Source organism: Balaenoptera ricei, chromosome 9 (assembly GCF_028023285.1).
Source record: "Balaenoptera ricei isolate mBalRic1 chromosome 9, mBalRic1.hap2, whole genome shotgun sequence".
NCBI lineage: Eukaryota > Metazoa > Chordata > Mammalia > Artiodactyla > Balaenopteridae > Balaenoptera > Balaenoptera ricei.
This window is the reverse complement of record NC_082647.1, coordinates 19989162-20007737: the sequence shown is the minus strand read 5'-3', so window position 1 is coordinate 20007737 and position 18576 is coordinate 19989162. Positions and strand designations below refer to the sequence as shown.

The 18576-nt window shown below is 36.0% G+C and overlaps 1 protein-coding gene across 1 annotated transcript in view; it reads left to right on the top strand.

Moving 5' to 3' along the window:
* The window catches only part of EXOC4 (exocyst complex component 4), an 823186-nt gene that overhangs the window by 56532 nt on the left and 748078 nt on the right, over positions 1 to 18576 (top strand). The window contains exon 5 of the mRNA XM_059933354.1: positions 8393 to 8502. Coding sequence (XP_059789337.1) covers positions 8393 to 8502 — 110 coding nt within the window. The remainder of the gene's footprint in view (positions 1 to 8392; positions 8503 to 18576) is intronic.

Here is an 18576-nt window from a genome sequence, read left to right as displayed (position 1 = left end):
ACCTACTGTTAGATATGATCATGACGTTTTTTATGAATTTCAAAAACAAATACTGTAAGCACCAAGGAGAAAAATTATGTTACCTGCCCTGACCAGATACAGTTATTTGCTCACCCGATATCCACTCTCCTTTTTTTTTTTTTTTAGATTTATTTAATTCCTTTCTTTCTCTCTTTTTTTTTTTTTTTGCTATGTCGGGTCTTAGTTGTGGCAAGTGTGATCTTTGTTGAGGCAAGTGGGATCTTTCCTTGTGGTGTGGGTTCTTTGTTGCGGCACACAGGCTTCTCTCTAGTTGTGGCATGTGGGTTTTCTGTCTCTAGTTTGCGGCACACGGGCTCTCTCATTGAGGTGCGTGAGCTCAGTAGTTGTGTGTGGGCTTAGTTGCCCCACGGCATGTGGGATCTTAGTTCCCTGACCAGGGATGGAACCTGTGTCCCCTGCATTGGAAGGCGGATTCTTTACCACTGGACCACCAGGGGAGTCTCTCTCCTTCATTTTTAGTGACAACTCTTGTTTTGTTCATGGTGGCCATATGTCCAGCTAAAAGGCTACATTTTCCATCCTCCTGTGTATAGCTAAAGGTGATTCGTGAGACTGCTGCTTGCAAACTGTTGAATCAGGACTCACAGGAAAATTCTTTAAAGGTGCCAACTAAACTGGTATGGTCACTCTTTTACTCTTCACTTGCCTTCCTTTACTTTCTGTCGAGGGCATGGATTGATGCCATTGTCTTGGACACTAGTGACCTTGAGGATGAAAGCCAAATCGTAAACTTTTTAATGACATGGGGCCTCCATTATGGCTCTGAATGGGTTTGTATCTTTTATATGGGAAGAAGGAAGTCCTTTTGTTTTACTCAGGCCACGGCTATTTGGGTCTTCTGTTTTATACAGTTAAACTTAGTCCTGATAAACAGAAAGGAGTAAAAATCAGGCTCACTGGGATTTGCTAAACACGAAATGCAAGAAGACAGCAGAGTAAAGTCTACAAAGCATTGAATGGGAAAGAATTGGGACCAAAGATTTCTATACCCAGCCAAGTGGACATAGGCAGCACAGAGACAAAACAGATATAAATTAATACAAAATGAAAAGCTAGTGTTCTTTTTCTGAGAAAAATACTCAAAAATGAACTATAAGATGTAAACCAAAATCAGCAACTTGAGAACAATAAAGTTGTAGGTGGTTTCAAACTGCTGCCAGGAATGACTGCATAGCATTAAATATGTAAATTTGCATATAAATAACTGAAAAATATTTTGTAAGATCAAAAATATAAGCTGAAAACTATTTTTGAAAAAGAAGGTCTGTGTGGTTGAAGACTACTCTATAATAGTAAACAGGATTAGATAGCTAGTGGGAAGCAACCGCATAGCACAGGGAGATCAGCTCAGTGCTTTGTGACCACCTAGAGGGGTGGGATAAGGAGGGTGGGAGGGAGATGCAAGAGGGAGGAGATATTGGGATATATGTATATGTATAGCTGATTCACTTTGTTATACAGCAGAAACTAACACACCATTGTAAAGCAATTATACTCCAATAAAGATGTTAAAAAAATAGTAAACAGGATTTATATCACCATATTAAGTTAGTAGAGACTGGGAAATTTGGATAAGCAGGAGATGTAAAGGAGTGCTGTATTCTTAAGATGTCAGAAGTTTTGGGTTTTAATAATTAGAGAAAATGTTTAATTCATTTAATTTTGTGTTTATTAACCTAGATATGTATATTTAAAGATTTTTATATTGAAAAGTCACCAGAGAAGACAGAATCAAATAAAACATACTCTTTATTACAAAGGATGATGTTTTAGCCAGCATTCTTGATAGCAAATAGCAGAAATCAGTCCTGGTAATAAAACAAGGAAAGAAATTTAGTGGAAAGTTATCAGGTAGGTCACAGAATCTACGGAAAGGAAGTCTGTATAATCAGGCCGTAAAACCCTGGAGGGACCAAGGGAGATGCAGCAGCTGAGCGTACATCACAGACAAGCCATAGGAAGGGTCTGGTTGGGTTGCTGCATCATGCCTACAATTGCTGGATTTTTAACTCTCAAGTGAATGATCTCTAAATGTTGCTGCATCTTGCCTTTATTTCTTCAAGATTCAAAGTCCTGGCTGGAAGCGTCCAGTTCTTTGAGCTTGAGACATGTCAACTTGTATAGTAGGAAGAAGGGCCAGGCCCTCTTCCCTTTTTGCTTTGACCCAGACCATGGAGAGTGTCTCCAAATACAAAGACTGTTCCAATTGTTGGTATCCAAAAACAAACACAAAAACACAGATTTCTACTGAAGGAGGAAACAAAAGAAGTCACATGAAGGCACTTATACATATAAAGTAGAATAGATATTTTTGAAGTAGAAGTGGGAAACTAGTAGAATTGCCTGCATGGAAAAAATAAAAATGGTTTTTGGAGGCTATGAAACAAAACCCGTATAAATGGGGAGACTTTCCATGTTCTTAGCTCATAAAGATGTTAAGTCCCAGTTAAATCTCAGTTGAGGTTTTTGGAACTGTCAAATCTGTAGTTCACATGGAGAATAAATGTGTAAGGATTGTTTAAAAAAAAAATTGAGAAGGGAGATTGTAAGGGAGGCTTTCCTTATCTAATATTAAAGTATATTATAAAGCTTCTTTAATCAAAACAGTATAGACATGCAAACACAAAATCAGATTGTTGGAAGGAAATAGAATTTAGAAACAGACCCCAGGATATATGAAACTTCAATATTTTTAAATAGTAGTTCAGAAGCGAATGAAGGCTATTTAGTAATTCATGTTGATACAGTCAGCTGTGTGAAGAAAAGAAATTTAGCTGCCTACCTGTTATTATGTACAAAAAATTCTAACTTGGTTTAAAAAAATCACATGATGCAACTTTATTAGCATTAGGAAAAAATAGGAGAATATGTATGTGGGAGGCTTTCTAGGTCCACATCCTACAAAAATAGTACCATTTCATAAAAATACATGTTAACAGGGTGTTGACTGGAACATTATGGGCAGAACAACAAAAATACACAAGTTCAATATTCAAGAGGACTAGGGTTAAATGAATTATGGTGTATCCATGCTGTGTAATACTAGACATTAAAACGAATGAGAAAGATCTCTTAGTGCTGATAGGAAAAGATTTCTAAGGTGTATTCTTGGGTTCAAAAAAGCCAGGTGAAAAACAGCATGTACATTATGAACCTATTTGTGTAAGAATTGAAAGAATATATACTTAAATATATATCCTTTATATATAGATGTAAAAATTTGTGTGTGTGTAGATGATTTCTTGGAAGGATAATGCTGAAAAACAGTGATAAAAGGAATTACCTATGGGAAATGGAAATGGGGTGGCAGGGAATAGAAAAGAAGAACTTATTTCATACCCTCTGTACTGGTAATGTATTCACCAGGAGCATGTATTATTACTTTAATAATATTAGTAATACTATTGATAATACTTTTGAAGATTACTTTTAATGAAATGGCAAAATGTTTACTGTTAAAAGGAGAACCTAGGATTTAATATTCTATACAGGGTGATCCAAAGAATGTTGAAAAAGCATGTGTACATTTTTGTGTGTATGCATGAGTAGGTGTGTGTGTGTGTGTGTGTGTGTGTGTAGGGATGGACAGCCTCCTTTCTGTTAAATGTTTTGAAAGACATTATACTATAATTATATTAGTAGATTATTTTCATTTTCTTTATATTTTCAAAAAAGAACATTTAATACCTTTATAAGCAGATAAAATCAATAAATTATTTTAAAAACGGTTAATCCTTTTACTTGTTGCATGCATCCTCGTTTAATACTTGATTTGATCTTGCTTCCTTGGACACTCTAGCTTGTGGAGGAGAAAATTTCAGACCCATGGATTTTGGTGACCATATTTATATCTAGGTGTTTAAAGGGTGTCCTTCACCCCATTGTATTTCTTGCTCCCTAACTAATTTTTTCTTTTTATGTATGTCTGTTTTCTTTTTGTTATCTTTCATTGCTTCCCCTGGCCCTCCTGCTTTGCTTAGATTTTAGCTTCACTTTATTTTGTATTGCATGTCTTCACTCTTGGTTTATCATTTGAGACCATGGCTGTTTTTGACTTTTCTACCCTCTGAATCATTATTCTTTCTGTACGTTCAGGCAGATCTTAGAACTATAGAGAATTACTGTGCCAGACATTCCTGATTCATTATTCTGTTACATTTTCTTATGAAGGGCATATTATCTTTGACAGATACTTCTCAGCTGAGTTTGATTTGACAAACTTTTATGAGCACTTGCTCTTTGATAGGTCCTGTGCCAGCTGTTGGGGTTATAGGGTGAATATATTAGTTATTAGATTTACAACTTAAAGTTCAACTCACCTCTGTTAAGTTTCAGTTTGACAATAAAGTCAACCAAATGACCTGCTGCTGTGAATTTTGGACATAGGACATATTTATTATTAAGTGAAGGAACAGAAATAAGTTCTAGTTAAAATGCAAATATTTAATAAGCTGTTAGCACTTCTAACGCTTCTTAAAAAAAAAAAAAGACTTCATGGCTTGAAATACTGAAATCAGACACATTTTGAAGTAGATCCTTACTAGTTGGATGAGTGTTGAATGGCCAGAAAGTCCTAGGAGTTACGGTGGTAGGGGGTGGTTGTTTTTGGTATGGTTAAATTTGCTTTATAGTTTTCCTGTCTGCCACCATGTGGGTATTAAATAGCAAACCACTCAATTACAAGATACAATTACTGATTTTGGGGGAGCTATCTTATACTGGGAAGGATTTTATGTGCATCACCTGTCTTTTTCACCTCAGCTATGAATGATTCTGAATGGATTTAAAATAAAAATTTGTAATCATAGATCTTTAAGAAGAAAAATAATTTCTATCAGTATTTCTTTGAAATAAAGCTGTTCAGAGGATTCATACTAATTAGAAACTCAAAGAACAATCTAATTTTTTTATTGTGGTAACATTGGTTTATACATTATATTGAATATAAGTTTCACGTGTGCAACATTATCTTTTGACTTCTGTATATGCTACAGCCTACAGCATGCTCACCACCAAAAAATTATTATCCATCACCCTTCAGTTGACCCACTTTACCTATTCTGCCCTCCTCCCATTCCTCTTCCCCCTGGTAACCACTACTCTGTTCTCTGTATCAATGTTATTTGTTTTGTTCTGGTTTGCTCATTTATTTTGTTTGTGTTTGGTTTTTATATTCCATACATGAGTGAAATCCTAGAGTTGTCTTTTTTTGTTTTATTTATTTCACTTATCCTAATGCCCTCAATGTCCATCCATGCTGTTGCAAACGAGGAAGATTTCATATTTTTTATGGCTGAGTAGTATTCCTGTGTGTGTGTGGGGGGTGTGTGTGTGTATGTATCACATCTTCTTTATCTATTTATCTGTTGATGGGCACTGAGGTTGTTTCCGTATCTTGACCACTGTAAATAGTGCTGCTATGAACATAGGATGCATATATCTTTTCAAATTAGTGTTTTTGTATTCTTTGGATAAATACTCAGAAGTGGAGTAGTTGGGTCATATGGTAATTCTAGTTTTAATTTTTCCAGGAATCTCCATACTTCTTTCTGTAGTGGCTGCACCAATTTACATTCCCACTAACAGTGTATGAGGGTTCCCTTTTTTCCACATTTTCTCCAACATTTGTTATTTCTTTCCTTTTAAGAACAATCTAGTTTTGATTTTATTTTTTTGTTCTCAAAAATACTTCCTCTGAGAGATTCAAAACCCTTTGAAGTTATTAATTAATACTTCTCAACTTTATTTCTGATGTATGTATTTCTTTATTTCAACTCTTCTCTCTTCTGAAATGGAAACTAAGGTATGTGATATTCTATAGTAGCAGGTACCTTTCTGTTGAGTTTCACATCTGAGGTAACTGCATGAGTGGGTGTGCCCCCTGTCCCTTGAACTCTTAAGACTAAGTTCTTCCATAAAAGAACAAGAGAAAAACCAGAAGTCATTTCCAGAGTTACTTGCCTTTGGGTTAGTGTTCACAAAGGAGAAAATTGAAGCTCAAGGGAAAATTTTAGAAAGAGAAAAGAGTCTATGCAAATAGTTTTATAGTAAATTGACTTTCTAAGAGTTTATTGATGGAGTTTGAGGGCCCTTCTGGCTCTGATAATAAAGTCAGCAGGTTATGTTTTTTCAAAGTTAAAATGGCAAGCCATTTATCACCCTATATTTAACTGAAATACATGTTTAGGTTAAAACTGAGAAAATGATTGTAGGTTTTAATCTAAAGTGAATCATGTGCACATCTGTATTTATAGAAGTGTGTATTATACTTACAGATATACATAGCACTGTGCACACAAATCTGTACTAACTGCTGCCTCATTTACAGCCTTGGCGGGCAGTTTTCCAGCTATGTACCTGAATTTCCTGCTAATGGATACCTTCATTTATTAATGCTTTAAAAATAACTCCTCCACTTCTGTTATGGATATATTTATTAAATTTATCAAATCTTTTTTCTATCATGTGAAATTGAAATTAACTTCTTCCTAATTACTCAGTAACAGCACTGTAAACATCGGTGGTTATCCTCTTGTCTCTTTGGGCATGTGTATCCAGAGGCTGGGGAGGTGTGTAGAGCTAGTTTTCCAACTGTGAGTAAAATGCAGGTAGAAGGAGGAGAGGTAGCTGAGGAGAAAAATGAGAATACAACAGTAGTCAGTATAGAAAAGATGAATGGACAAATCTGATCAAATTGACTTTATGATTAGACTATTATAGCCGATCAGTGGATTTGAAGGCTCTTCTGGGTTTTCTTAAGATAGTGTAGGCAAATAGGAACTTACAGCTTTATACTGGAGGAGGAGAGTCACTGGAACTATGTCAGTTCAGATCCTGGTAAATGCTATTTCTGTTACTTTTATGTCTCATTCCTCACTTGAGGTTTCGCGTTAGTCTGCAAATGATTCCAACACTTGGAAATGCGTGAAGTTGTGTATAGCTCAGATCTTACTCATACTTGGACCCTCAGCGCTGAGCGAAGTGCCAAGCACATAACAGATGCTGAGACTTGTTTGAGTAATGATTCCCCCTTCCCTGTAATAAGTGAAAAGGGAGAAGCTAATGACTGCCATAGTTAACCTCCGTGCCCAGAACAGTGGCTGTAAACATTGTTAACACCAGATAAAAATAATACCTTGAAAGATAATTTTGCCTTTTAACCTAAAGTTTGTTTTTCAAAGTTTTCTGAAACGTGTTTATTATTATTTTTTTTATTAGCTTAGAAAGATACATGTACCTTGCATGTCAGTTTCAAAGGAGTGGTGGGAGGGAGATGGGGATATATCACTGTGGGGGTCAGTGTTCAAACTTCCACACATTTTTTTTCTCCCATTTGGGGGAAGGTTTCTTGAAGGTGTAGCCTTGTTCCTGCTCCCCTCTGTCTGCCCTCCCTTTACAGCCCACTTTGAGAATCGCTTCCGTGGTAGCCACTCTTACTGGTGATGTTATTGGGACTGGAAGGAGGTGAGAACCGTGGCTTTGACCTGTCTATCCTTGGAACATGAGTTAGAGAAGCTTTCTGTTGGAGATGCAGTGTGATTGGATGATTCAGTTTCTTCAGGGTAGGGCACAGGTGTTATTTGCCTTGGCACTGCCTACATTCTTGGACTTAACAGATGCCTGTAAATGGGAATTATCTTGAAAATTTGTTCTTTATAGTCTTTGTGTCGTTTAAAATTTATGTGTTTATTTTGGAGACTCCAAAGTTAATTATTAAGATGAGTTGCTAGGCCTTTTTGGAAAAGGTGAAATGGGTAATCAAATACTGAATTAGCCTGTTTGCAATTCCTTAAATCATCTTTTATAAACCCGATTCTCAACTTGATGAAATTCATGAATGTTTTTTTTTTTTGAAAGGAAACTAAGTGCAGTGAACTCCCAGTATATGTCAAAAAAAAAAAAAAAAAAAAGGTCCAGCTTGAAAAACACAAGTTAATCTAGGCTTAACTACTTAAACTTTCATTCAGTTATCATGATAAGGTGTTATTTGATCTTTCTTTGCTGATAAATTAATTTTAATATAGAAACAAAGGGGGTACTGAAGTTATGTGGCAGAATTTGGTTATAAGGTGGTCATCCAGATGATCAGAATATACTTAAACTATTTTTTTTAACCTAGTATTGCAATAAAAAGATGAAAATGTAAATATTGATATTTGGAATCCTTCAAATACATTTTTATTCCCCTGTCTGTGACCACCACTTTACTTGAAATAGACTTGAGATATTTGAAGTCAGAGTATAAAGAGGGTTCATGACAGAAGGAAAGCAATAAAGGATGGGCATGTCGTGGGACTTAAGTTGATTTTGGAGAAAGTGCTAAGTAACTACTGCTACTTTCCCCCTTCAGCTCCCTCGTGAAAGATACTTCTCCTGTTCCTCTGCTTGATGTTACAAACGTTCCTACTCCTCGAAAATTCCTCGATACCTCTCAGTATTCTACTCCTGGAAGCTCAAGTGGTAAGTATTTAATTCTTCAGCCACTCAACTTCTTTTTGGTGGGCGGCGGTTCCTGGGCCCAGGCCTGGGGAAGCCTGTCGTGGGCTGCGGTTCCTGGGCCCAGGCCTGGGGAAGCCTGCGGGGCCAGGGTGGGGAGGGCCTGAGGTTACTGCCTTGGAGCCTGTGATCAGCCCTTTGATGCCCTCAGAGGGAAGAAGATAGAATATGATTGGTTGGGCCTATTGCATTATCAGTTTTAAAAACTGGCAGCTGAAGCTGGCCTGTCTGCTGACTCCAGCTGTGTTTTGTGTGACCAGCACTGCTTGTTTTTCTGAAGTTGAATTTGCATGCTTTTTGATGGAGCATATGCTTTTTGTTTTGATGTTTTGCTATAACTTCTGTTGATCCTGTTAGCTTTTACCCAGCTGCTGCACATAGTACATTCCTTGTCTGGTCTGTGAGAGCTTTTGAGTGTGTGACCCCTGCCCTCTATCTTGATTCCTTATATCTTCCAGTGGCCTCTCCACGTCCACATGCGCCTGCATGTGTGTGTGTGCATACGCGGACACACACAATGCGCTTTGAGGACATATCCACAAACTAATCTTGTTTCTTCCTGCGCAACCTAATATTGTGTTGAATAAGACAAATGAGAGCCATTTTTGCCTATATTTAAAGTTGGGAGAGGGAAGGTGTACTTTGAATATGGATGCAAAGATTTAAGGGAATTCTTCTGGAGTGGCTCAGACCTGCCCCGTCAGAAGGTTCAGCTCAGCTGGATTCAGACCTTCTGGGCCTCTGCAAACACCTGCCCTGCTGTTGCAGCTTTGGGCTAGGGAGAAGGTGACTGGATGTTTTTTGTGGGCTGTCCCACAGTTGCCTTTGTGTGATGGCTAAAGTTCTCAGTGCCTTTTAAAGAAAATAGTAATATTGATTATCATTGGCTTTTCAGATAAAACTTAGTTCTTACTAGTTCTATAGTCATATAGAGCTTGAAATGATGAAGAGGTAGAAAAATCATTTGGATTCAGTCAATGTGTTTTGTGCAACTAACTGAAAGTGTTTCTTTTGAGAGCCTAACAATATATTGTTGCTGGGGCATATTTAATTACTTTATAAAATATAATTTAATTAAAATTTAGGGTTATTTAGGCTTGGAATCTTGAAGATTATTGCTTTTACTGTAGGAAAAGTATAGGAATTGCTTTATAATAAATTTTTCTATTAGTTACTGTTTTTTTTTTCTAAAACTCAAACACTTATTTTTATTATGACACTTTACAAAGGTTTGTACTCAAGCTTCTTCCTGGAATTAACAGGTTTTGTTTTCTCCCCCTTTCTGGTGTAATATTGCTGTTCTTTGAATTTTGACACTGCTTTGAGCTGTTATAGAGTGTGGAATTATGAAATAGAAAATGCATTTATACTTTTGATTTGTATTTTACCTCTGCCTTTTGTGGAAATTACCAATTATTAGATCTTTGTGTTTTTATAATGTGAATTATTGCTTAGCCTGGTTATATCAATTTACATAAATGTTGCTGAGTCAATGGCCAAGTGAAATAAAAATTTTAATTGTTCATGAAGAGATGATGGGTCAGGCATTTTGAAAATGAAAAATATAAATACCAAATAAGCTGAAGAAAATGCCAGTGATGGCAAACTTTACTGGAAACTAATTTTGCAACATCTATTATTTTTAATAAGACAGCTCTTCCTCTTTGCACACTTTTCCTGTCAGGCCCTGTAGATAGCCTTTATCACTGAGTGGAGTTCATAGTGACACTTTGACTTCAGCAGTCTGTCCCTTTGTTCTTGGGAATGACTCTGGAAGAACTGGGTGTTAGATGAGTGGAGCTTGGGACCATTATGGAGATGGCTTGTAGATATGTGCACAAACCTTTCTTTTTAGAAAAGCTCATTTCCTTGACTGTTTGGAAGACTGTCGATCTCTTGATTTTTCTGGGAGGTGACTGAAAAAGAAGGTAATTAAATTATTATTGATTAAAGTCAATAGTAGCAGTAGTTAAGATGTGTTTAGTACCGTCTATCTGTGAAACAGTAGAAATAAGTGCTTTACATGAATTAACTCATTCAGTCCTTCAGTGATATTATGAGAGAGGCACTATTAGCCCCATTTTACAGATAAGAAAACCAAGACTAAGGGTGGTTAATAATGGGTTTAAGTTGACACAGCTGACAAATAGTAGTGCTGTGATTTCAAATCGGGAGCTGGGTTCCAGAGTATGCTCAGTTTTTTTTTCCTGAAAATAAGGTATTATGGGACTTCCCTGGCGTTCCAGTGGTTAACACTCCACCTTCCCTGGTCGGGGAGCTAAGATCCCACATGCCTCGTGGCCAAAAAACCAAAACATAAAACAGAAGCAATATTGTAACAAATTCAATGAAGACTTTAAAAATGGTCCACATCAAAAAAAATCTTAAAAAAAAAAACACAACAACCAAAAACTAGGTATTAGTTTTCTATTGCTGCCGCAACAAATTACAACATACATTGATCATGTTACAGTTGAAGTCCGTAAGAAGTCCGACATGGGTCTCATTGGGCTAAAATGAAGGCTGTGGGCAGGGCTATGTTCCTACCAGAGGTTCTACAGGAGAATCCATTTCCTTGCCTTTTCCTGCTCCTAGAGGCTCTTGCTTTCCTTGACTTGTGGCTCCCTTCCTCCATCTTCAAAACCAGGGATGGTGGGTCACATCTTTCTCGGGTCACATCCTTCCCACCTCACATCTCTCTGACCCACTCTTCTGCTTCCTTCTTCCTCTCTTATGGGCCCATGTGATTAAATTGATTCCCACCTGGATAATCCAAGATCCTTTCCACATCTCAAGGTCCTTAACCTTAATCACACGTGCAAAGTCTCCTTTGCCACGTAAAGCAGCATATTCACAGACTCTGGGTATTAGGACATGGATATCTTTCAGGGACCATTATTCTGCTTGTCACACTCTGCACTACCTATCTTCTGACTTAAGTTATTTTTAGGAGCCAATGTATACAAATTTGAGTTTCTTGAAATTATGTGTGAAGTCTTTGCAGTTCTAGTTTTTAGGACTATATTAATCTGGGTCACATTATTAAAGGGGATTGTATAAATGAGGAAGATGTAAATTATGTAGAGAACTGCATAAACTGTTACTAAGTAAATATAAAAGTGTGGGGTTGAAGAAATATACTATAATAAAGGACAGAAATTTTGTCTTATTCTTAATAATGAACAGTAAGTCCCGGGAGTCTATTTGTGAAGTGCTCTGCAAGTCAGCCTAGAAAGTAATAGTCATTTTCAGCAGGGAATTTAACATAGGCTCTTAAAGCTCCTCTTTCATCTTGTGAAATAGTAGGATTGAGGGTGTAATCCATTAGAACTGACATTTTTATGGAGGAAGTTGCAATAGGGAATCCCTGGGTAGAATGGATCTCCCATCGGGGTGCCATAAATTAAAGTTAGAGGTGATTCCTGAAAACTTTCAGATTATTATTAATTAAATGAGAATTTTGATGGCTTGTGAATGAGTCGTTTTTCAGATGTCTTATTTAGAGGTAGAATTGTGAGTGACTTTTCTATGAGAGGTGTTCTTTTTTTTTTTAAATTTATTTTTGGCTGCGTTGGGTCTTGATTGCTGCACGCGGGCTTTCTCTAGTTGCGGCGAGTGGGGGCTACTCTTCGTTGCGGTGCGCGGGCTTCTCATTGCGGTGGCTTCTCTTGTTGCGGAGCACGGGCTCTAGGCACGCGGGCTTCGGTAGTTGTGGCACATGGGCTTAGTTGCTCCGCGGCATGTGGGATCTTCCTGGACCAGGGCTCGAACCCATGTCCCCTGCATTGGCAGGCAGATTCTTAATCACTGGGCCACCAGGGAAGTCCCTGAGAGGTGTTCTTATCATAGTTTACATGTTATACCTTGCAAGATACATTACATTATTCAACTGATGCAGCAGTCCTACAAGGTAGTTGGGACAGGTACTGTTGTCATTATCATTAAGATTATTATATTTATATGACATTTAAGTGTATTATCAGGTGTTTAAGTTATCCTAAAAGTTGTATGGAATTATATATGTCTGCATCATCTAATTAAAAAATAAAACATTTAATTACAAAATGCAAAATCAAGGCACAGATTGGCAGAAGCAAGCAACCCATTAAGAGGAAAATGATTAGCATCCACTTAATTTTCTTACATAATAATGAAGAAAAGCAATGGCATAATAAAGAACTGGGCAAATAACGTGCAATTCACAGAAGAGTCTATATACGTGGAAAGATAGGCATTTATCTGACAGACGTTAAGTATTCAGAATATATAAAGAATCCCTATAAATCAATGAAACAAGCAAGTAGAAAAATAGGCAAAAATATGAACAGGCAGTTTGCATAAGAGGACAACTATGCTAGTAAATATATGAAAAACTGCTTATACTCCAGTTAATCAAGTGTTATTTTTAAAACTAATTTTACAAATGTGGAAACTGAATCCAGGGAGGTTCAGTGATTGGTCCAGGTTCAACCAAGATTGTAATTGTTGGAGGCTGGCCTCATGCTGTCCTCACTCTGAATATGTAAAAGATGTATTTTGCAAGCCTTTTTTCTATTATTCTCATCAGTCACAGTATTTTGTAATATACAGGGAAACTAAAGTCTAATTTAGAAACAGTAATTCAACTATAACTTAGGTAGAAGGATGGGCGAAGTGTGGAGAAAAGCCAATAATCACAGTAAAATGTTGGTTTAAGCTTTTGGATTCCCAGTATGTCTTTTTATTTGGCAAATTGCCTTTGGAACGTTTTGACTGAGCAATTACTCCCAAGGTACACAGGCATTTCATTGTGGCTTCTTTATTCATTTTATTCACACTCCTGCTGGGATTGCTGTGAATATAACTATAATGAAATTGGACTTCTTACTCCCTTTCTTTCTGGAACCAGCATAGGTTAAGCAATAAAACTTAGAGATCACAAATGAAATGATTTTTTTTTTTCTTTTGCTGCTGTTTTCTTGATGTGTGTTTTATTTCATCAAACCTTGTTCTGAGACTTGATATTTATCTTAAGAATTTTGGGTCTGATATTTTAAAAATTCTCTTTACATGTATTGGGAGCTATGAATCCTAACATAAAAGGAGATGAAGTTTCTCTTTTTGGAACTCAAATGTCTAGAATAGTGAAGATCTGATTCTCCAGAATCTTGACACCTTTTGAGTTACTTATGTCCTCAGGACAGGACCTCCCTTGGTATTTTTTTTTTAATTAATTAATTAATTTATTTTTGGCTGCATTGGGTCTTTGTTACTGCGTGTGGGCTTTCTCTAGTTGCGGTGAGCAGGGGCTACTCTTCGTTGCCGTGCGCGGGCTTCTTACTGCGGTGGCTTCTCTTGTAGTGGAGCATGGGCTCTAGGCACGTGGGCTTCAGTAGTTGCGGCAGGCGGGCTCAGTAGTTGTGGCTTGCGGGCTCTAGAGCTCAGGCTCAGTAGTTTTGGCGCATGGGCTTAGTTGCTCTGCTGCATGTGGGATCTTCCTGGACCAAGGCTCAAACCCGTGTCCCCTGCGTTGGCAGGCAGATTCTTTTTTTTTTTTTTTTAATATTTATGGACTATCCATATTCTTTTTTTTTAAAATTTATTTATTTATTTATGGCTGTATTGTGTCTTCGTTTTTGTGCGAGGGCTTTCTCTAGTTGTGCCAAGCGGGGGCCACTCTTCATCGCAGTGCGCGGGCCTCTCACTATCGCGGCCTCTCTTGTTGCGGAGCACAGGCTCCAGACGCGCAGGCTCAGTAATTGTGGCTCACGGACCCAGTTGCTCTGTGGCATGTGGGATCTTCCCAGACCAGGGCTCGAACCCGTGTCCCCTGCATTGGCAGGCAGATTCTCAACCACTGCGCCACCAGGGAAGCCCGGCAGGCAGATTCTTAACCACTGAGCCACCAGGGAAGTCCCCTCCCTTACTATTTTAAATCAACTGTTTCTGAAGTATTCTTGCATTTGCTCTTATTAAATATCTTTGACTTCTGTGATTGGTCAAAAGTAGAGTTGAGGAATATATACAAGGGAGACAAAATAGAACTAATAGTTCAAATGTTTCTAAATGTACAAATGAAGCAAGACCAGAGTTTATTTTGTGAAAAATATTAATTTTTAATATATAAAAATGTATTTAATAACATAGTTTATAAATATGAATAAATATTGTATAACATATACACATATATAAATATATAGACCCAGAATTTTTTTTCCGTTCATCTTTTTTTTTCTAGCAATTTTGCTGAATTATTTTTTAAAAATTAGAAGAGTATATTTATAAAATATATTTGTATATCTTCCTGGATTTTGTATGTAAACAGTTATAATGTCTTAGTTGAGGACAATTTTGTCTTTATTTCTTAAAAATGTAAGTTACTTTTCCTCCCTTACTTTTCTCTCTGTTAATTTTTCCGTGGCAGGAAAACCTGCAGTACAAAGTTGAATAGCAGAGGCAATAGTGGGGTCTTGCCTTTAATGGAAGTGCCTCTAAAATGTCACCATTCAATATGATGTTTACTCCTCATTTTTGACCAGTTATTTACTCTTACACTGCGTAGGAAGCTATAGATGCTGTTTTTTTCTTTTTTGGTACCTATTGTGCTATAGAGATATTTAAAAAAATCTCAACCATCTATTCTTTCTTCTTTCAAATGCAGTACATGTTCCAAGCTATGATTCTTGCCTGCAGCAATTATTAATTAGGTCTTTGGCCAAGTTGTAGTTTTCTTCTGTCATTCTTTAAACATTTACTATTTGGAAATTCCTGTGATGAAGAACTACCACTTCTGCATTTATGTATTCATTAATTACATCAGTAAGAATTCATGGATATTTATCTTGTTCTGTGAGTTATAATCAGTTGCCATCGTTATTTTGTTGCTTAATTTGTCCCAGTTTTGGCCACTGGTAGCTCATTCAGCTTGCTTCCTGTGTCCTTCCAATATGTCACCATCATTTGTTGGAGACTTCCTTACATTCTGTTAGCTCAAGACATTTCAGGCTCACTTTTACTTTCCCTATCCTAGCCTTGGAATTAACCATTTCTCTAACGAGCTCTGGTTTCTTTTATAAGTGAATGATACCTAGTAGCCAAGATCTGTGTTCTACTTGTAGTCATTGCTACTGATGTGTCATTACTGTAGTCCCTCTTAGATGACAGAACTAGGAAATAAATAAATAAATAAATTCATGTTTGTGTGTGTGTACACTTTTTTATTTATTTGCACAATCCTAGCATACACATGATACAATCTCAGGATTGCTAACCCATGAAAAACAACTCATGTCCCAGTGAAAATCAGATTTATTAATTTGAGTACAGTATTTGTGTACAGTTCTGTTTGCATACGCAAGGCTTCTGGTCCGTGGTCAAAACAGTCAAAATTCAAAGTTACTTAGGCTAGTTCTTTTCTCCCCTAATTCATTCAGTATGGTTATTTATTTGTAATACACTTAGATTCATTTCTTACTATTGATATTTGTATTTTATTTGGTTCCCCCCAGATCCTGGTTGATTTCCATTTATTTATTTGGGGGTGGCATATGAAACATTATTATGTTCTAAGTATCAGAATTATATAAACAGATATGCCGACTTGTCACCTGCCTTTCTCTTTTATCCTATTCCCAAGTCTCCTATTCCTTCTGTTTCTACCCATTCTGTATAGTTAATCAATCTCATTAGTTTCTGGTTTATCCTTCTTGTGTTTTTTTGCACAAAAAAGAAGATATATGTATCTTCTACCTCTCTTTCTTCCATTAAGGATAGGATACTCTCTTAAACTTTGCTTTTCTTCACTTTATAATATATCCTGGAAATCACTCCACATCAGTTCATAAAGATTTTTTTTTACACTTGCATAGTACTCCATTGTGTTGATTTACCATAGTTCAGTTACTCTCTTATGTATGGATATGTAGGTTGTTTTTAATATTTTGCCATTACAAGCAATGATGCATGACTATGTATTTTCATATTGTTGGAGGTATATCATTAGGGTAACTATCTAGAAGAGGGATAGCTAAGTGAAAAGATAAGCCCATGTGTAGTTTTTTAAGGTATTGACAATTCTTCAGAAGAGTTGTACCAGTTTGCATTCCCACTACCAGTGTGTGAGAGTGATTGTTTTCCCCCCAGCTTTGCCAACAGAATGTATGGCCATGTTTTAAAATTTTGGCCAATTTGATAGGTGAAAATGGTTATCACAATATTGTATAATTTGCATTTCTCTAAGAGTTTGTTTGAACAATTTTTCTTATATTTAAGATCCATTTTTATAATTTTTTTGTAATTATCATTATAGTCATCCCTTGGTATCTGCAGGGGATTGGTTCCAGGACCCCCTGAGGACACCAAAATCCTTGGATGATCAAGTTCCTAATATAAAATGAATTTGCATATAACCTATGTACATTCTCTCATATACTTTAAATCATTTCTAGACTATTTATAATACCTAATATATTGTAAAGGCTATGTAAATAGTTGTAGATACCTTGTAAATCCTATGTAAGTAGTTGCCAGCATGCATCTAAATTCAAGTTTTGCTTTTGGGAACTTCTTGGAATTTACTTTCCCCCCAATATTTTCTATCCATGGTTGGTTGAATCTGTGGATGTGGAACTCGCAGATAAGGAGGGCTGACTTGTTCATCTTTTATCCATTTTTAAATTTTATTTTTAATCTATTAATATACGTTAATGGATTTTAAAAAAATTTCTCTATGGAGTATTGAATTCTGTTTGCTAATATTTTATTTAGGATTTTTGCATGGATGTTCATGAGTAATAATGGCCCATGATTCAAATCGTACTAGATTTTGGTTTCAGTGTAATAATTTGCTTCATAAAAGGAATTAGGACATTTTTCTTCATTTTCAATGCTCTGGAACAATTGATGGAGCATTGGAATTATCTGGTGTTTGAAGATTTAGGAATTTCCCTTTGGAACCTTTTGGATCTGGTACCTTTTAATATTTTTACTTTCATTCTTTAATAATTTTCGGTTTCATCAGTGTAAATTGTTCTCTTTAAACATTCTGTTTCTAATGGGATCAATTGTAATAATCTGTATTTCTCTAGGAAATTATTAATTTCATTTATTCAGTTTTATTTACATAGAGGTCTATAAAGTATTTTTTTTATGATTTTGAAATTTTCTTTTGTTTCCTTTTTGTCATTTATCTTTAATTTATGCTGTCTCCCTTTTCTTCTTATCAAAGTAGCTAATGGTTTGTCTATTGTGTTAGTTTTTTTTTTCCTCCCAAGAAATAACCAGGATTTTGATTTATTGATTAGGTCTATTGTTTCTCTGTCCTCTACCTCTTATTTCCTGCTTCTATCTTTATTCTTCTTCATGCTTTATTTTGGTTTATTTTTTTCCTGCACTAGAGATTGAAATCATGTATTTTAATTCTTTCATTTTTACTGATAAAAGTATTTAGTGATATGAATTGTTCTCTCGTTACTGCTTTAAATGTATCCCATAGACTCTTATCATTTACAAAAATTTATTTCAGTTTTCATTTCCCCTTTCATCCAAGTGTTTTCAATAAAAGAATTTTAAATTTAAAGATGAAAGGGTCTTTTGTGTTGTTTTGTTTATAATATTTTCTAGCTTTATTGTGCTGAATTCAGTGTTGCTTATAATATTTCTGCTTTATAGAACTTATGACATTTTCTTTGTGACTTAATATATTATCAATTTTTTTTTTTAAATATCCCAAGGGTACTTGAGAAGAAGATGCATTTTCTGTTATCAGGTGTAGAGTTTGATATATATTCATGAAATTCACCTTATTTAATTATGTTGTTTAGGTCTTCTATCTCCATTCTTATTTTTAGTGTTGTTCTTCTGTCTGTTTCCATCACCTATAGTTTTTGTTTAAAAACAGTGATTTCTGTTTTTTGGTATATGAATAGTCATAAGTGTTGTAGTTTCGTTGTGAATTGTGCCTTTTGGCATTAGAAACTGCCTTTCATTGCCATGGTTAATGCTTCTTGACTGGCATACTGTTCATTCTATATTTTTAGCCTTTCTAAATTGGCTTTAATA